The sequence below is a fragment of the Chaetodon auriga genome, chromosome 13 (genome assembly GCF_051107435.1).
Source record: "Chaetodon auriga isolate fChaAug3 chromosome 13, fChaAug3.hap1, whole genome shotgun sequence".
NCBI classification, from domain to species: Eukaryota; Metazoa; Chordata; class Actinopteri; order Chaetodontiformes; family Chaetodontidae; genus Chaetodon; species Chaetodon auriga.
This window is the reverse complement of record NC_135086.1, coordinates 10,865,635-10,885,611: the sequence shown is the minus strand read 5'-3', so window position 1 is coordinate 10,885,611 and position 19,977 is coordinate 10,865,635. Positions and strand designations below refer to the sequence as shown.

At 41.1% G+C, this 19,977-nt stretch overlaps 2 protein-coding genes across 2 annotated transcripts in view; both read left to right on the top strand.

Annotated features, from left to right (window-relative positions):
- The first annotated feature begins 259 nt into the window (after positions 1 to 259).
- On the top strand, positions 260 to 6,676 carry pofut2 (protein O-fucosyltransferase 2). The gene is made up of 9 exons (XM_076747685.1): positions 260 to 449; positions 1,388 to 1,641; positions 1,809 to 1,953; positions 2,769 to 2,879; positions 3,717 to 3,783; positions 3,938 to 4,063; positions 4,347 to 4,527; positions 4,789 to 4,912; positions 5,317 to 6,676. The coding sequence occupies exons 1-9, from the start codon at positions 268 to 270 to the stop codon at positions 5,468 to 5,470; spliced, it is 1,344 nt and encodes a 447-aa protein (XP_076603800.1). The 5' UTR covers positions 260 to 267; the 3' UTR covers positions 5,471 to 6,676.
- Positions 6,677 to 7,980: 1,304 nt separating this feature from the next.
- The window catches only part of abca12 (ATP-binding cassette, sub-family A (ABC1), member 12), a 67,560-nt gene continuing 55,563 nt past the window's right edge, over positions 7,981 to 19,977 (top strand). The window contains exons 1-15 of the mRNA XM_076746878.1: positions 7,981 to 8,254; positions 8,541 to 8,618; positions 8,890 to 8,983; positions 11,167 to 11,314; positions 12,472 to 12,596; positions 13,000 to 13,073; positions 13,871 to 14,041; positions 14,197 to 14,390; positions 14,991 to 15,109; positions 15,414 to 15,514; positions 16,398 to 16,544; positions 17,377 to 17,543; positions 18,037 to 18,170; positions 18,842 to 18,972; positions 19,468 to 19,632. Coding sequence (XP_076602993.1) covers positions 8,553 to 8,618; positions 8,890 to 8,983; positions 11,167 to 11,314; positions 12,472 to 12,596; positions 13,000 to 13,073; positions 13,871 to 14,041; positions 14,197 to 14,390; positions 14,991 to 15,109; positions 15,414 to 15,514; positions 16,398 to 16,544; positions 17,377 to 17,543; positions 18,037 to 18,170; positions 18,842 to 18,972; positions 19,468 to 19,632 — 1,836 coding nt within the window. The 5' untranslated portion in view covers positions 7,981 to 8,254; positions 8,541 to 8,552. The remainder of the gene's footprint in view (positions 8,255 to 8,540; positions 8,619 to 8,889; positions 8,984 to 11,166; positions 11,315 to 12,471; positions 12,597 to 12,999; positions 13,074 to 13,870; positions 14,042 to 14,196; positions 14,391 to 14,990; positions 15,110 to 15,413; positions 15,515 to 16,397; positions 16,545 to 17,376; positions 17,544 to 18,036; positions 18,171 to 18,841; positions 18,973 to 19,467; positions 19,633 to 19,977) is intronic.

Here is a 19,977-nt window from a genome sequence, read left to right as displayed (position 1 = left end):
CGGTCCCCAGCCGGGCTCCCACTAATTACAACAGTTACATTCAGGGTAATGGTGAGTTGTATTTTTAATAACTTATTTTCATTCGTTTCTATGCCGGTCCGGCAAATTTATTGCTTTACGTGAAACCGGTCCGTGGCGCAAAAAAGGCTGGGGACCGCTGGCCTATCACACTTAAGATGATGAGTATTGGCTGTGATTCATTACTGGTTGCTCGGCAACCGTAAAGACGCCTTTCACCGTTCCGGAAGTGCGTGGCTCTCAGGAAATATGGCGCACAGACCAACGCATGCTACGTTACCAGTGGTATTTATTGCGGCTATCGATTCTCTTTCTTCATTGTTTCTATCTGTTTTCGTCGCTTTTACGGTATTTCAAACAGTAAACACTGACAATGTGTTCAGTGCAAGTCACACGGCTACCGTATCTATCGCTGCCGCCAGAGATTTACGGTGAGTTTACTGACATGTTAAGTTAGCTGTTAGCTTTGTGCTAACGTAACCTTGGTTACAGATATTCGTTTATGTTCAACTGTATGAGTAATTTTTATTTGTACGGTACTCCGTCACGTTACACTCTTGCCATTGTAAGGCTGTATTTCTACCCCGTATGCCAGACTTGACCGCTTATGTTGATACACCCTGCAGCAGTTTCGGTGAGTGGTAAAGGTGTACCTGACTCCATTCAAAAAGTTGTCATTTTAATTTCTTTTTGCATATTAGCACAATAAACCCTTTGTAGATCTATCATCTAATATTATTTGCGAAACACTATTGTGTTTTGCTGGTTTCGGTATATAAATGGTTCAATAGCCAACACTGTGTTGTAATCTATATCCCATTTAGAAAAGGTGGAATTAATGTTGCTGACGGTAAAAATGAGATTCGGGCCGTATTATTGCTCATTTAGCTGGACTGAAACATTATATGTGTTCTCTCTGCGGGTGAATTCAAATGATCAAACCGAATGTGATGGTTATGAAGAAATTATGGGCAAAACGTTTAAATGTAGAACATAATTTAGCGTTAGGAGCAGATATGATATGTGTATGCGTTACGTTGTGATGTCTAATGTCACGATCGAACAGGACTTTGAGGCTTGATGATAAAAGCTGGTACAAGTGAACTTACTGATGGTTTTACCGATGCATGGGCATTTGTCTGCACGGTTGTACACACTGATCTAAGCAGCTTGCAGGTGTCCCCCATGATACAGATTATACTTGACTTTTTACATGGGATCACTAGATGCTTTAATACTGAATGTGGTATGTGGTATGTGAATGTAGCCTTCACTTTTGTGTTCACTGACCAGTGAGCTTGCTGTTGATTTTTCCCATTTAAAGCGTTTTCAAACTCTCAAGATCTCATCGACTCTCTTGTCACCTCAGGTACCTTTTGTATGATGTGAACCCCCCAGAGGGTTTCAATCTGCGGAGAGATGTCTATATCCGCATGGCCTCCCTGGTGAAGACTTTGAGGAAGGAGGGGGATGACTGGGTATTGGTGCTTCCCCCATGGGGTCGCCTCTACCACTGGCAGAGCCCCAACATCCACCAAATCCGCATCCCCTGGGGAGAGTTCTTCAGCCTCACTAGCCTGCAGGCCAATGTGCCCGTCATTGAGTATGAGGAATTCATCGCTGGTGAGCTTTTGAATTTGGTGACCTAGACTAGAGTCACATTTTCTAAAAAGTTTTCATTTATTGAATAATTGAGTAATATTCACCACTTTTTAACCACTTGTTAAAACAGATTGCTCTGTAGCTCTGTAGAATCCAGTGAGTATGCTATGTTCCTCCCTTGGCTCCAGAGAATGGAGGTCCATTCATAGACCAGGTTCTGGTACTGCAAAACTACGCTGAGGGATGGACTGATGGGAAATGGGAGGAAAAAGTGGATGAGCGGCCGTGCATTGAGAAGTTGATGTACTCCAAAGATAAACAGGGGTACTACAGGTAATGCAAAGATAAAAAGATAAAGCCTGTCTCTGGTGAGGAGTTGATGTGGTGGATGTGTGTATAAAGTATTTGACTTTGACACCAGAGACTGGCTTTTATCCTGACAGATGTAATATTTTCCCTTGATTACAGTCTATTTTTATACCATCCTAGTCATCTTGATGCTGATGTTTTCTGAATCCAGCGGTTATCAAACCTTTTCTGACATGCCCCTTTGTTTATTGTTCCTCCATGAAAAGATTCATTAAGCTTAACTACCAAAGAAAATGAATAACTCAGTAGACCTCTTTCAGACAGTGATGGATCATGTTCACAGTTTGTCTGTTTTAATGATGCTCATCTGTAGCTTCCTGCTCACACAACTCCGTTCCACTCCGGTGGCACGGTGGCACGGTGGCAACACTGTCGCCTCACAGCAAGAAGGCCCCGGTTCGAATCTCACTGCGGGCACCGGGGTGTGTCCTCCACCATGCCTTCGGTGCCTGCAGCTCGAGGAGGGCCTTTCTGTGTGGAGTTTGCATGTTCTCCCCGTGTTCACCTGGTTAAAAATATACCCCCACTAAAAACATGCAAGAAGATCACCACCTGACCAATGGTGACACCGAAGATGGGTCCCCGGGCGCCGGTCTGGCTGCCCACCGCTCCTGATCTGCCGCGGGGAGGGACGACCAGGATGGGTTAAAGGCGGAAGTCAAATTTCACCTCGTGTGCCGTGCTCGCATGTGTGTGACAAATAAAGGGGAATGTCTCCCCCCGATTCTTCTTCTTCTTCATCATCAACTGTCTCATTTACCTGTTTGTGTGTTTCCAAGGGGCTGGTTTTGGGGCTACGAGGAGACGAGAGCTCGAAATGTAACATGTATATCAGCCCAAGGCCACGCCTCCATCATGGCCCCGGTTCTTCAGAAAAACATCACAGTGACGTGAGTCTGCAGAGCAACGTGATGATATAAAAACTGTACACATGCGTACACAGTGTGTTGACATTTGTCTAGCACCAATGGCTGTAAAATGTGTCTGTGCCAAATAGATCAATGCGGTTATTTTCTGAATTTGCTTTCAGTTCAATGGATCTCGATGATTATAATTAAACCTAGTCCATTTTGCAAATAATGCTTGATTCAACTCGGTACCTAATTCTACTCATAAAGCAGCAAAATCATTTGAATGACAGATTACATTAAACAATGGACAGCGTGTGAAGTGTGCTGGTAACAGCATGAGAAAAAAAATGATTTTAATACATTCAGATGTACTGCGTACCTACAAGGCGAAGTTAGGAAGTGAGGGACCGAAAACAAATGTTACTTTGACACAATGGCACATGTTTGAGTTGCATCATGAGAAAGAGCAGCTCATTTGACATTAATAATTCATTGGTTTGCACCTGTTTTAACTCACAGTGCTTTTCCCACAAAGCTATCCAAGTCAAATTCAGTATCTCATTGTGCACATGAGATGACAGATGTAGCTACGGCTGACTGACTGCGAGATAATAGTTGAGCTAACAAACACTGAGAAAATACTGTCTAGACACAAAGATGGTCACGTGGCCAAACGCATCAGTTGGTAGTCAAAACAGCCAGTCTTCAGCATGAATCCTCGATAAGTCAGTGGAGTCTTTGATTCTTCTGTTTATGAATAGCTGAAAGATGATCTGACTTCACTGTTGTTTAAGTTTGATGTTATCTACTGCTTGTTCTCTCAGATCTTGCAGATGCCAACAAAGATAAACTTGTTTGTGTCCCACTGTTCTGCAGATCAGTTATGCTTGACCGAGCAGAGACACTCCTCCATGATCACTATGCTGGGAAGGATTACTGGGATGTAAGTCAAGTAATGGACTAATGTTGGTGTTGGGTATTAGACGACGTGGACCATTTCTGTGTTATGTTAAATTAACATTGATTTATGCTGAGTACCTTTACATCAGGCGCTAAAGGTGCACTATCTCGTGTGTAACCTGTTGTGTTTGACGTAGACCCGACGCAGTATGGTTTTCTCCAAGCACCTACGACTCATTGGAGATGAGTTCAGAGCAAAGTACCTGAACTCTACAGATGACCGAGACCAAACCATTTACAGCGAGGACTGGACTCGCATGAAAGTGAGTCAGTGCATCTGACAGTGGCATGATTAAGTGAATGCACAGGTGGAATTATGCAGTATTTATAACGTGACTATTACCATTTTTACCAAAAAGTGTTTTTTTTTTTGTGTCCCATTATTTGCTGGATGTGCATTTGCGTCATTGAAGTTCTGGCTCTCGTGTAGATAATTGTTGTCGTGTTTCAGCAAATCACATCAGCCAATCAGATCAATCACACTCGTGACTGCTCAAATATCACTGTGGATTAGAACACTTGATAAGAGTCATTTTTGCTCCTCAGGCCAAGCTGGGCTCAGCTAAAGGTGGTCCATATCTGGGGGTCCACCTGCGCAGGAAGGACTTTATCTGGGGTCACAGAGAGGACGTACCCAGCCTTAAAGGGGCCGTCAAAAAAATGCGCAGCTTGATGAAGAAGCACAAACTGGACAGTGTGTTTGTTGCGACAGATGCAGATGGGGAAGGTAACAACAAAGCACCACCTTCACTGATTATTTACTGTTTTAAGGAGAAATTTCTTTTGGGATATTGATGTTATTGCTTCAGTATTTTGCAGCTTATAAAACTGTGTATTGAAAGTTCAAAGAGCAGTGACACAAATGATGGGAATTCAGTGTATAATGATGATGATAAGAAGGCCTCGTAGTAGTAATAATATTAGTTGTAGCATATCAGTAGACTCACAGTCACTGTTAATGCTTTTAAAAACCTCTGTAATCTTGTAGAACTGAAGGAGCTGAAAAGGTTGTTGCCAGAAATGGTGCGTTTTGAGCCGTCCACAGAGGACCTGGAGCTCCTTAAAGATGGAGGGGTGGCCGTCATTGACCAGTGGATATGTGCCCATGCGAGGTAGGTTACTTTTTGTGGTTTTGCTACGTGCATTCATTACATGATGATTAGCATAACAGTTTAACAGCCAGCTTATTTGTATCAGACAGAGAGTTCACATATTTCACATGTTTATGACTTATAAGTTAATCATTGTTAATTAATTGGTTGTCATTCATTTAAACCCAGGCCTTTTCTGTTTTAACAAATCTGATTAAGTCTAAATGCAACCTTCAAAATTTTGCCATCATGTCCAGACTTTTGATTTATTGAGGACTAACAAGTAAATGCCAGTTGCTGTATTTCACACCATTACCAACTTGAAAACGAAGATGTTTAATGCTGTTCAGTCCAAGAGATGCTGCACGTCTCTTGTATTGTTGTCCCCTTTTGCTATATTTTAATTTATTCATTTCTTTTTTCAGATTCTTCATAGGAACATCAGTGTCCACCTTCTCCTTCCGGATCCATGAAGAGAGGGAGATCCTGGGGTTTGACCCCAAAACTACGTACAATCGTTTCTGTGGGGACACAGAGAAAGAATGTGAACAGCCCACACACTGGAAAATTGTGTATTGATGTGACCTCTGACTTTCCCGACACACACAAGTGCCAAACGCAGTGTTAAAAGTGACATTTATTTGTATGGAGTATAGATGATATTTGAAGTGTTTGATGATGTATTTTTTACTCTTTATGGTTTCAGAGTTGTGCAATCGGGTCTGTAGTGACCTCTGTGACTGAACCTTATGCTCAAAGACTGGGCTGCCAACCTGTAATGCTCAACAAGTAAACCTGCAGATATTTTGCAGGTCATATGTCGAATGTGGATCCTTCATGTCAGTCTGGTATTTTCCACAATTTCTGATATTTATTACAAACACCAGAACCACTGGTGAGAAAAAGTGTCCTGTAATGACTGCAGCAGACCGTGTTGTATGGGAGTTTTCTCAGTTGAGCACCTAAACTTGACACCACACGTATGAAGTATGCTGCATTCATCATGAACATAGTATGAAGATAATGCATTTTTTTTTATTATTATTAAGGGTACCCTGAAGAGTTTTCTCACCAAAAAGCATTGTGGGTAACTCTTAGGCCTGACAAATGTGTTGAATGCTTTTGGAAAACGTTGAAACTTGCAGCATTTTCATTCACGTTAGCGCATCGCTTCACTTCTTACTGTGTTACTGTTGATCGGTGGATTAGTATTAAACTGGCGTGAGGAAAAGGCATTGTGCTGCCACGCTCTAGTGCACAGGCGTGTATGTCCTTGTGCCTTTGCAGGAGATCCAAGCAAAAAGGGGATCCACGCACAAAAACCTCGCTCCAGAGCACAACTAGGGGTCAAATGCTCCACAGGGTACCTTTCAAATCTAAGGCCAGACAGATCCTAACGATTCCCAGCTCATGATTTATTAAAAGGATGTGTCTTTCTCTTCTGCTTCCACTGTATGTCACTGTTTGTGTGGAGTAACTTTCCTCCCTTATTTCATATTTTATGCAGTGCCAGTATTAACATTTGTTACGTGGGATTATATTAAGAATGCTTAAATCCTTCAGCCTTTTCTTTTCAAACCTCAGACCAGACTGTATATTTGGCATATATTGTTCCAGTGATACTACCAATGAACGAAACTGAAATGCCACAAATGAGCCACTGTGTCTTGTCAACACTAGCCAGCCATCAAGCTGCTATCATATATGAAGCCCTGTTTTTTTTTTCCCATTCCTGAGCATGCAGACGTTTTGATTAAAAATTTGTATGGTATGTGTCGCCTCATGACTTGGTTTGTGTGGTAGATAAATGTATTCAGAACCCTGCAACACCAAATGAGAAGTTTTGATGATTGCTATTTTCATTTTTCACATAAATTCAGACTGTGCATAAGTCACATCGTTGAAAGAAGAGTGAGCTTGAAGGATTTTAAGTTGGACCCCAGACTCAAACATTAAGATGCAGTCTTTGGAAACAGCAGCAGATATTTCTTGTGCAATCATATTATCTATTTATATATGAGTCTAAATGTGGGGAGGTAACAGTGAGACGAGGCAGTCATCCTTATACATTCTTTATGGGTCTTCTCCTGGTGCTGAGAAAAGTAAGGCTGAAGTCTTTAAAGAGCTCTGCTGGTTCTCAGAGCCATTTCTGAAATCTGATCTCTCTCGATCAGCTTCCGCAACCTGAAGAAAATGATTCAAGTCTGAGGATTTTGTGCGTCCTGTGGCTGCCGTTTACACTGTTTACCAGACCTCAAGATTAGATCAAGATAGAAAACCAGTAAGACAACCTTGATGAGGAAATTCTTATTGATGTTTCCACCTCAACAATGCAACCTATGCTCTCCTTTGGCCCAACCCTTAGACTTCATAATGTGCGTTTGTCGTTTCCTTCAAAGTGTCTCACAATGGAAATACTGTAATACTTCAGCCACGCAAGAAAGAAACTTAAGTACTTTTGTGTCCTGTCAGTGACAGCTCATACTCTCTTGGGAAGAGTATGTTCGAAATGGAGATTACTGTCATGTCATTCAGCGTGAATAATTGTATTTGAGTGAGGGAGAAAATGACATTACCTTCAGCACATCAAGCTTTAATAACATGAGTTCGTGCCTGTGATTGCAGAAATCCTGACCTCTGGCCTACAGTTTTGTGTAAATGTAGCGATTGATCGATATCTTCCATGTTTTCCTCTTCAAATCATATACTTTGGTTTGTTACATGATTATTTTTCTGTTTGTATAACTACAGTTTGCACAGCTCTAGAGAATTCATCTGTCACTTCTCCCTTTGGACCCCTCACATGATATCAGTGTGATTTCTCCCTGTGGAGACCCACACCTTCCCCCAACAACACGTGACAAACCCGGGGAATATTATGGTGACACGTTAAAAGCTGAAAATGTCTATAATCTTCTCCGTGACGGACTGTGTGGCACCTGTGCAGCTTTTAGAGGTTAAGGGCATTTTCCCATAAATGCATGTACATGTGTGATTCCCAGAGCCCGTGCTTCTCCTTGGCTTGGGCAGGTTGCAGCCTTAGTCCACGCCCTTCTTCGCAGATTTAACTTTCACACGCAGGTGTAGCTGCCCACATCAGCAGAAGACAAGGAACCAAAAGTGTATCGTTTTCGGTGAACTGCGGCGCCATTCTCTGTTTTTTTTTTTTCGTTTGTTTGTTTGTTTGTTTGTTTGTTTTTTGAGGGTGAATTCGTTTTTTTTCCCCCGTTTTCCTGCCACTGCGGACGGATGGAGGGGGACTCCTGCTAGGGGCCACCCGATGTCATGTCCTTCCTAAAGAGCCCGCGAGCGACAGTCAGATAACAAATCATTTTGACGCATTGAGAGGACAGACGCAGCCAGGTACGCCAAATGCTTAATTATGACTTTATAATGAACAGTGCACGGCCACGCGACTCAGAGGTAAACATTTTAATGACTTTATTAGGAATTAAGGCATCTGCTCTGTCATTCACATTTATGTGGAGAAGCCAAGTTCAGTTATCTATAATTAATGACACCAATAGTTTGATAATCTAGCAAATGAATACATTTTTTTTAATCTCTTATCTGACCATTTTTAAATAACTGAAGTACCCATGTATTGACAGTGGTAGGAGAAGTTTCATATATTGTTTTTGCCTTTCAGCCTCCTCTACTGATGGCCTTCTTCAGGCAGCTGAAGCTTCTTCTGTGGAAGAACTGTCTGACAGTCATCAGACAGCCGGTGAGTGACGTTCAAGTGCAGAGGGAAATTTAAATTATACATTCATGTAAGAATGTCAATGTACTAATACCTAGGAAAGACTGTGGGGAATAAATGACATGCATAGTAGCAACTTGACAGACTGAATGCGCCATATTTTGGCATTATTGAACCATCTATCACTCAAAATGTACAGTGTATGTATATATAAATAGTATAGTATGGTATGATTTTTTGTTATGAACTCCTCATAGACTGATAATCACTATTTTGTGGCTATCCTGTGTTGTAGCTATGGTCCCTAACTCTGATCCTCTGGCCTCTGATCATCTTCATCATCATTGCTGTGACCCGCATCCAGTTCCCACCAGTAATAAAAGACACATGTGAGTGCAAAACTGCAGATTAAAGAAAGTGCCTCGATCTCTGTCCACACTGTGCTGGTGACGTGTGTCGCAATAGCCCTTCATCAGGAAGGCACGTTTTTACAAAGACAAGTCGTGCAAATGGAGAGAAAAAAGAAAAAAAACACGAGCAAATAGAATAAAGCTTTGAATATAATGAAGTGGAAATGAATGTCTCCTTATGCTGTCTTACCTGTAAGCTGCCCTGGCACAACCAAAGAAAATTCCTTTTATAAATGTTACAGTTAAATCTTATATATCTCTGTGTCTATAATGTATTTTCAAAGTGTGAAACAGATCATTAAGTGAGTGTGACGTTATCTGAAGTTCAGATTAAAGAGTAAACCTAAATCTGAAAATGAGGCAATGAAAGGGAAAAGAACTTGCCTTAACACAATATTGGCTTGACGTGGACGTCAGGGTTTTTGTTTGGCATCATGAAGAATAGCAGCTACACATTCCAGTTTCAAAGTAAACCGAAACATGAATAGTCCTTCAGATCTGAGCCTATCCCTGCACTGTTCACGTGGTGTTTGTACTTTTCAAACCCAATGGACGGAGAGCGCATTTTTGTGTCTGTGCTAAAAGCGGATAAAGGTGCATCAGGAGGGAGCGGTACACATATCTACATATTCCTTTGTGTTGCCATCTATGATGAGAGTTGAGTAGCTGGGTGCTGAGGGAGTGGCGTACTGCAGCTGCTTCGGAAAAAAATAGACCATGAGCCTTCAGTCACCACTAAGTCTGGTTCTGTGACAAAAAAAAAAAAAAAAAGTTGCAGCCTCACAAAAGTACATTTGATGACATACATCAGCATCGTCTTTTTTGATGGATCAGATTGTATGGATGCAGAGGAGTCACGTGTAATTTAATAATCCCAGCGTGCCCTAACATAGAATCTATCCAGCGAATCTGAACAATGGGACCGTCCCTCCCCTTTTAAGTGCTGTGTGGTGGGCTGTTTGTCTTTAAAGAAGCTGGAAACAGGCACAGCGATGGACCACACCTAAAACAGGCAACAAAACCATCTTCAGTATCTGATCGCACTGAATGACCAGCAGTAGCCTTGACTCGGGTAGTGTAGTGTTGCAAATGACTCGGCAAACATGATCTAAAGTGACCTCAGATGAGCATTTTAATTGAGGCCGGGCCAATGATTCTCACAGAGCCGTAAAGAGCCATTAAATTATTATAGAAATGTGTGAGATGACTCATGTATTTGGAGGCATATTCTCAAGTGTCACTACTGAAAACTGATGCGTGTATAGATACAAAGTTGTTCCCTTTGTTGAATGACACTTTAAATGATTTCCTCTTTATTCTACTTGTTCAACCCCCATGAGTCATTTACTTGCAGTTTTTTTAAACTGTACATGATTTCTATAGAATTGGCTGCGTGAGTTTGTTTGTTCATTCAAGAGTTAGCTTAAACGCTGTAGGTTTCATAATGTCTTCCACAAGTGCTATGACTAAAACCCAGTTGTTTGCCAGGCTATTATGCTTTTAAATTTCTTGTGTCAAGATGAAACATGGCTTTCTGAGATAATATTAACAGGACCAAACAGCAGAAAGGTCAGTCTAGTCACAGCGGCTTGACTGCAACTTGATCTACGCTGTCTTTACAGCTTTTTCTTTGTTCTCAACTTAAGCTGAGATTGCTTTCTGGCATAAGTGGGTATGAGTTGCTCGCTGGTACTGATACAGGGAAATGGAGATCATCTCAGGCCCCTGATCCTGTGGTTAGAGATATCCTTACAAGCCCACATGTTAGAGAAGAACAGAAATGAATAATAAACTGGGCCAATTCAGAGAAACATTTGAAACCAAAACACAGCACTAAAGAAGTTAAACCATCGACAACAGAATCAAATTTTTAGTCGGTTTCTGATGCGTGACTTTCCTTTCTAACCTCTCCTTAACACTATTTGTTGAGTTTATATGATGTTTGTGATGAATGTTTGCCTCCCTGCATACAGTTAATGATATGACATTGACTTGAATGTAATATGGATGCTTGTAATCTTCCAGTAACTCACTCAAAGACTTTTAATTGCCAAACCACATAATTAAGGATATGGTCTCCTGGGATTTTGAGACAATTCTTAATGGAATTAATGTTTTCCAGCACCTTCATTACAGTAACAACTTTGTGATTTTGCCTCCAGGTTATGTGGGGCCCCGAAACCTCCCCAGCACTGGCTTCTTCCCTTTCCTGCAGACCCTCATGTGCAACACAGACAGCAACTGTCATAACACATCACGTGTGGTGGACCCAACTGCATCAAAGTCATCTCAGACGCTCGGGAAAGCAAGGTGCTTAATTGCCGACGTTATAATTTCAGTCAGTGTCACAGCATCTGTACTGCATTGTGTAACTTCCATGTCTCTGATATGATGAATGTCTCTATTGGCCTGGTGTCATGTGATTATAAGAAAAAAAAAAAAGGTTGACGAGAAGTCCCTCAAGCCACAGGGAGGACACTCCCTCGGCATAGCAGCATTGCATGAGATGATTAGCCAGTGTGATCATGGAAATGTACCAACAACACACATTCCCCTGTGGTGAAAGCCAAGTCTCCTTTCCCTGATCACAACCCAGCACAGTTTCATCCACTGTGGAGTCACAAGGCTGAAGATAAACACATATTTGACAAATTTTCCTTTTTTTAGAATAGCTCTGTTTTTTGTCTTCTTTTTGTCAGATAACACTTCTTTTAATCCCTTTTGAAGGTTATTTCCTTTAAAACAGCTCTGTCAACGCCAAAAGTTACATATTCTCATAAATATAGGCTTGGCTTTGTTTACGGAAACCTGTCTCCTTTGTCATAGTTCATATGTGATGTGCCAACATCAGATGGAGGGAATGTGGCTTAGAGTTGTTTTCTCTGCTTTTGTTTCTTAAGACGCTGAGCTGTCACTGATATTTGAATTCCAGATGCAGGAATAAACGTGGCTGAGAGTGAAACCTGTTTGCAGAGCCCTCAGCCTGCTGATGACTGATGGTTTGCGCAAATCTCCGGTCCAGCTACTTTTAGTCAAGCTTTTGTTTGGTTTTAGAGAACTGGTTTGGTTTAAGTCCTGCCTCCTCTTGTAGCTACCCGCTGATGTATTAGCCTTTGTTATTGAACAGGTTTTCTCCCAGAACGTTTCATAACAGGTCTTTTTGACAAAACGAAACTTGGAGTCTTCTATCTTTATTAGACGCTAGATAAGCATCTGTTGTGAGTAGTGAGGAGTAATTTCACTAAAAGCACACAGTCAAAGCCTCATGGGAGCGAATGCTAACAAAAATAAATGCTTCTATGTGTTAGTCAAATTAACGAGGTGTTCACAGCGTGCATGTTTCAGCTTTTCACAGAGATGTATGAAACCCTGTATGGGAAAACCCTTAAAGACAGACTTTTGCGCAAGATTTTCTAAATCTGGTTGAGTATCTTGTCTCATCTCATTCTTTTGACTCTCTACAACAGGTCAAGCCCCCTGAAGAGTTCCCCACTGGCAAACCTCATTCAGGGGGATTTTGTCAAATTGGATATCCCCAAGGACTCCAGCAATGATCCTGCAGCACTGATTGAGGTTTTGAACAACATTTTGGGTACGTTATCCTCATCTGCGGACCCTTCTTTCCATGTACAGTGGCAAAAATCACATTTTCATGCTACCCAGTAAAGTTTCACACGTCCATGTCTGGGTGAAATTATGCACTTAGGAGGTTTCCATTTTATTTGCTGGTCAAGGAGCTCAGCTAGCTGTTCTCCCTTTCTAGACCTAAAAGTCTTTATGCTAAGCTAATTCTGTTAGCTTCATATTTAACAGACAAATGAGATAAAAAAGATAAAAAGAAGACAGAAAATAGCCACATTTAACTGATGTTTTGACCATTTGCTCCAAAAAACTGGGTCTTTTTGTACTTAAGCCCTCTCACATGTTTGCATTATAAGGTGACCATGGTAATAGGCATTGCTGTAACTGCTACACAATGTGTTCTTGTGTTAAAGGTCCATCTTACCAAGGACGCTCTCATAATGTCTCTTTCATGAATGCCACCAGTACCGTTCCTCTGGGAGATCAGGTGGGTATCGTGCAGATATAATGGGAGAAACAAAACTGCTGAGAAAAATAGGAAAAACCTGTTTCTTCAAGTGTCACAGTGTTGAAGCCTTGTTAGGTCTTTTGTGAACCAGCATCGGCCATTGTACACAGCAGATTAACCCATATTTTCTGAAAACAGGCTTTATTTAAAATTCCTATTTCTCTTTAATCTATATCCTATTTTGTAAGCGACACTGTATTGCATGAGGTGTATTGTTTGAGTAAAATGGAGTCAGACTAAAAGATTAAAGTGAGATAAAGATTCTGGAAGTTGTGCTATTTAAATTCAGTTTAATCCCTCCAGAAATGTGTTGAAGCCACTCAAAAAGCAATTTAAAATGACAACACCAACCTCAAACCTGCTCTAATGTGACAAGGGATGAATCAAAGAAAGGCTACTTGAAAGTAATAACTTGCAGCACATGCTATATGAAAGTAAATTGTATCAGATGATAAAAGTACAGCATATCCGAGGGAAGTGTCAAAGTATTTAAAGTACTCAGAGTAACTGCTCATAATAGTTAAGTTACATTTTTGTAATTGTACTTCATATCCAGATATTTTTTCTTATCTTCTTTGAGTTTGTGTAGAAGTGATTGGCTCCTCTAATACTTTACTAATACAGCTGATATTGGCACTATACACAGTGTGATTTACAGTTGCCATTTGTGTTTAGAAAATCAAATATTATTCCATGAATGTACATTTCTGAATGAAAACCTCCATTTAATATTTAACTGCAATAATCTGAACCCATACGAACGATATCTCTTGCAGGAGGCCTTGAACAAAATGCTGGAATCACTGAGCCTGCTGAAAAGAGCCATCTGCACCATGACGCTGCCCATGATAAACACAAGCTCACCCAACCCCCTCTACTACGCTGTGGTCACTTTCTGCAACTCCAACAGCACTGTGTTTGAGGTCTCACTGCTCACGTTCAACCAGGTGTGTGTGTATGTGTGTTTGCTTGCATACACACAGTATGTGGATTTGTGCCTGTTGCTATCAGGACAGTGTGATGATACGAAGTTAAAACTTTATTTCTGTTTTTGTATATCTAAAATGATACATAACTGTTGACTCTGAAATCTGGCTGTCAGGTAATGATGGAGCTGATGCTGACAAAACCAGAAGAGATGATGACGGCAGCCGGCATGGCGGTGTTGGCGTTCGATCAGCTCCAGAATCAGACCTCGCTGTGGGACAGTCTGCTAGAGATTCCTGAGCTCTTCTCTTCTGGTTCTCTTGACCAAGCGCTGGGCAATGCAGAGGCCCTCCTCACCAGCATACAGGGGTAATGTACTCCCAGAGTGCTGCAAAGAAAACCCCAAAAGTGTGTGATGGGAAAAGTAGAATTGTAAAGTGCTATCCCAAATATCTCATAATTGTCTACCAGTGTTGTGGGTGAGTCCACTGTCACACCTTTAGACAGGTTTTAAATCTATAGATTTTTAATCAATTAAGATTAATTTCATCAGTTCCTGCAGTTAACTCCTGATCTAAATGAGTAATTCTGAGTTTTCCTAATGAATAGCTTCATGTGAAAAGGTGAGGTGAGTCACCCTGCTTTAAAGAGCTGCTAGACTGAACCTTTCATGTCATATTGTGGTTTGAACTTTTTTAACCTTTCAAAAGTATGTATGAAACATGAACTCTACTGCAGTATGAATAGGGTGCAGGTTAGAAGTACTGAACTAAGGTACACCCTGTGACTTAAGTGTAGAAATACCACATTGGTACTGACTTTCAAACACTCGGTCTCACCCTGTTTGCAACCCACAACACCTGAGACTTATGGATTAAGTGTTGGTGTGTTTGTCAAATCATTAGTTCTGCCAAGTGTTTGCTGCAGGTTCTGTCTTGTTTAAATCTTTTTCTCCATTTTGCTCTCTAGTGCTATGCATGTCATCCAGAGCAATTTCCCTGAAGCCAGTGCCTCACTTTCCGCGGTGCATCCGCTGCTCGCTGGCGGCATCAACCTGCTCCAGTATGTTCAGAAGTGGCCTGGCAAAGGTAACTTGTGATATCAGCCCCAAAGCAATTTTGAGGGTCTGTCTTATTAAATGGCTTTAATTTAGAGCAGGTGTGCCTTACAATATGCAGGTTTGTAAGCTACTCTTTGCTTAATATACCTTTATAATACAGTTTCATTTTTTAAAATGCTGTGTCACGATGATGCCATGAAGTGTTGCTCTCTTAGTGAAGCGACAACACAAACCCTCATCACCTCTGATATTAAAACACCAGAAAAATGTTGTCAGTCAAGTTTTGTGCTGGTACACCGTAAGGGTGTAACGTCTGATTGGATTCTGCTTAGATGTGTCCATTTCCCTCGGAGCGGTCGTCATGTTGCAGAATGACTCACTAAGTGAAATGGTGAAACAAGTTCTACAAGAGGTCCAGATACCACTGGACAAGGTACGTGCTGACCACAGTCATTGTACAGTATATTCCCTTATAGTATGTTGAAGAAATATTTCTACCATTTCCATACATATTTTTCACTCCAAGTGGAAACTTGTGTCATTTTATTTTACGTATTAAAATTTTCAAGTATAAAATAGCACAGTGGCTTGCCAAACTGGTTTCATCCCACTCTGCCAGTACGGAAGTCTCTTATACCACAGTAAAGTTTCCGTGTTGATTAAGACACCAGATTTAAAACAGGAAAGTGGAGTTGAAGTTCCAACTAAAGATAAAAATAAATGTTATTGTCTTGTTGTCAGTGTTTCGGGAATTGTATCCACTTTCTTGCCAAGAGTTAAGATGACAAGAGCAACACCAATCTCACATTGTACACTTAATATGTAGCTGGAGCCAGCAGCCTGTTAGTGTAACTCAGCATAAAGAGTGGAAGCAGAGGGAAACAGCTAGCCTGGCTCTGCTAAACCCACCTGCTAGCACCTCTAAAGCGCACTAGCTAACATGTTACATCTAGTTTGTAAAATTTTTACAAAGACTGAAGCTTAAAAAAGGCAATTCAACATTTTATTGTGGTTATGTGCCATAATATTTCTTGGCTTGGCACAGCATGTTGACAGTGATCTTTAGAGGTGCTGGTTGGTGGATGTTTTCATGTTTGGACAGATCCACGCTAAGTTAGGTGTTGGCTGCTAAGCTAAGCTAACCATGTCCTGGCTGTAGCTTCATGTTTAATGGGCTGATATGAGAGTATTATCTGCACACACTTTGATGCAACAATGTTTTTGACTATTTGTGGTAATTGTTTGATAGATGTGTGACCTCTTTATTAAGAGTTTGACCATAGTTTCATTATATTTACTGTAATTCTCTTCTCTAGGCAATTGGCCTGACATTGGACAAAAACATGGTGCGTCGCTACTTGTGTGAAAACAGCAGTAACCCGCTGTGGCTATCAGCAGCGTGCAGCACATACACTGTGGACATGCTTCTGGGCTGGATCAGCCCAGACAAGGTGGCAAAACAGGTAAGTTAGAGTGAGTTAAATATTATCATCATCAACAGAGGACAATCACAGGCATCAGACATGGATTCCCCGCTTGACGTGTGTGGGTGGCATCCTTTTCTGATGCCTCTCCTCTCTTTCTCACTCTCATGCTGCTTGTCTGTGTTATTCTGATTTGGATTCTCAAGTGCCACCTTCACAAGTAATTAGATTCACAGCGCACTGAATAATTAGTCTATGGCCGCACGAAAGCTGTTGGCCATAGCAACAAGCAACTGCAACTCCCAGGTCGCACCTGGGAAACCGAAAGAAATCCAATTAGCCCTGCCATTGTGGTGGACGTGTTTTGATGAGATAATTCCCAATCAGAAGCTGTTAGCTAACACTCTCATCACTGTGTGTACCCGCTCAAACAGTCAGCCGGACATCGATTAGCAGCCTAATGCTGGCATATAGCAATGATGTGCATGTGTCGCGTTATTCTAATGTGTCACCTGCAGGTTCATTGCCATGGTGCATGCATTTTGTGCTAATGACATGCAGTGCAGTGCTATGAATAACCCGTTTATTTGACCCCAGCTTTCTGTTATTAACAACTGGCACAATGAGCATGCTTTACTTTTAGCATGGAATGTACAGAGCAGAATATAACAAAATATGCAATATTGCAAAATAGCAAATGACACAGTGGATAGTCCTTGATTGGATTTGGACAAATTATTTTAACCGTATTATGATGAAGTTTCATTTATTCACTACAGCAGAAAAAGATTGACTTCTTATCCAGGTTGGATTGAACTAAAACATGTAATTCTCTTCCCTCCCATATGTGAACTATATTTATTATTCCCAGACTCTCCTGGCATGGAGTAAGCATGTTGCTCCTCATGACTTGTCCGTCGGTAAAGGCCTGCTGCGCAGTCTGATGGGAGGTGCATTCTTTGGAGGACATGGAGGCTCCAGGATCAGGAGAGCCCGGCGTAGCGTAGATACGCAACCACAAAACATTGAGGAAGAGCTGTAAGCACAGTTGCCTACTTACTTCGCCAATCAGCTGTAAAACAAATGGATTATATTATACTTAATTTTTATTGCTGCAGTAGCTAAAAAAGCAGAATATCATGGAAGAATTTTTGAAGAATGTATATGAGTTGCCGGTGTTATATTTTTATTCAGTATTTGCTCAGTTTTATATTTATGGAGAAAATTGTTTGGGTGATGTGTTTTACAGACAACATTTTGGGATGTTAAAAGCTGTTTTTGTACCAATCCTTTGAAATTTGTTGTACAGTTTGTTCTATAATTTTCCAGCCTGTTCAAGCTTTCATACCTCATACTTAGAAAGAACAAGGTGTCTTTCTCACCTTCTGCTTTCTGCACCTCTTAAGTTTTTAAGAATGAGAAATCCTCCTTGCACACACTATGATAAATAGACACCTGAACACAAAAAGTCCAGTGTACTGTAATGTGAACAGATTGTATTTTATCTTGAGTCTGACCTTTTGCTTTGCAGGTTTTTGCAGGTCGGTCATGTGGTGATGGAGATTATAAAAGATGTGCCTGAGGTGGACATGGTCGTCCAGAGCATCCTCAGAACTGGCTTTCAGTCCATGAAGTCAGCGTCACTAAGCCTCGATACTGTCGAAGGTAAGATGACATAACATCCTACTGTCAGCGAGGCCTCTTCTGTGAGCTGTAGGAATTTTCGAAATACATATGACATCTGTCATTTTCAACACTACTGAAAAGAACTTTCTTTTGTGCTGTATGTCTGCTCAACATTTTGTCCTGTCAAGATGAAATATGACAGAAATGTTAGAGCTTAACTAAGACAACACGGTAAATATAGAGCAAGAGCAGAGACAAAATCTTCACAGGACGTATTGTGCTTAGTTTAAAGAGCGTGACTTACCTTTTTCTTCTTGGTCACATACTTCTACAGTCACTATTGTCACCTCTCCCTGGAGAACATGTGCTGTATAACCGAGAGGTGAATGGAATCAGTTCACACCCTTTCTCAGGGGACTGATGAAAGATAGAGGGGGTTGAAGCAAAGTAGGACTAGAGGAGGTACCATGCAGGAAATGGATAGACACACACACGCAAAAAGGAAAATTACAAGGCTTAATAAAAAACATCCCCTTGAGCTGTAATATCCAACAAAAATGAAAGTCAAGTGGATAACTTGACAGTTTCTTTTTAAAACCGTGTAAAAAATGTGCTTTTATTTTTGGCATATCACTGAATATGACTGCAGTCAACTGATCTGGCCTTGTCTTTGTTGTGTATTCATTGTCTATGCTCTCCCTGCTTTGCAGAAATGATGGTAAATCTCCTGAAAGATGCTGATCAGCTCCAACAGACTTATCACACGTTGCTGACGAACCAGTCTCAGGCAACCATTTGGATCGGTCAGGTCCTGGACAGTGTGGTGGAAATGATTATGAAGGTATTTGGCTATTATTCTCTTAAAAGACAAATATGTTATTTTACAACCTTGATTTTATTTTTGTAGTTTCAGCAGCTCACCACACTCACTTGTGTCATTGCTTAGATGTGGGTGGGAGTGCATGTTTGGGTTACCCGCACAAACAAGACAGGTTAGAGGACAGGTTGGGACAGTTTGCAGCCTTCAGCTCTTGTACTCAGATGTACAGTGTAAGTGAGAGACAAAAGCCACCTGACAAAACATTTTTTTTCTTTAAACTGTACTTGGCTCACTTTGCTTATTATTTATTCAAGGATGTGTTGAGCAACTAAGCAGTGTTCAAACTTACAAGGCTTTACTTTAAAATAAGTAAAAACATGAAGAGATGACTGAACTCGTCCACTGACAGCTCTCATATGTAATACTTTGACCTCAGGGGATGACATGTTTGAGGTTTTTGTCAATAGTATGCAAAAAACATTAAGGTGGTTGGTGCTTTTGCCTCTGTTTTACTAGAGTCTGTCATCGGAGTACGTAACCTGTGAGGATCTCTTGAGTCCCTTCGAGGGGCTCTTAAACACAGAAAGCGTGAAGATCGAGGTGTGGAGATCAGTGATCTGCCAGAACAGCTCCAAGCTACAGCAAGCCCTGCTGATGGACTGGCTGCCCGTGGTTCAGAAGGTAAAATTTGGATGGTTCCAAAGTGATATGCTGCCTAAAACTTACTTATTTTGTGAAAACATGAAGGAATTTAGGGGTCTCCTCCAACAGTCGTTCATTTCTTTATTTTGGAATAGATTTTGTATGTGTATGAAGATTGAAAAATAATCCAGCAGAAAATTTTCTGCTCTCCCCTGCTCTTCTGGAACAGTACAGAGCAGTCTATAGTCCATAATCTATCTTTTGTAACACGATGTTATAATCGTGCTGCAGCATTCCTTGAAGAAAACCTCAGGAATGCCTGTTACGAATGTACCATCATCGCCTACTGCTTACGTATCAGGTGGTGTCCTATTTCATAGGTGA

What these genes read in the sequence shown, in the direction of transcription:
- pofut2 (XM_076747685.1), top strand. Translation starts at nt 268, where the DNA reads ATGGCGCACAGACCAACGCATGCTACGTTACCAGTGGTATTTATTGCG. An exon ending in GACAGATGCAGATGGGGAAG is followed by an intron (nt 4,528 to 4,788) that starts GTAACAACAAAG and finishes GTAATCTTGTAG; the next exon opens with AACTGAAGGAGCTGAAAAGG. An exon ending in TGGATATGTGCCCATGCGAG is followed by an intron (nt 4,913 to 5,316) that starts GTAGGTTACTTT and finishes TTCTTTTTTCAG; the next exon opens with ATTCTTCATAGGAACATCAG.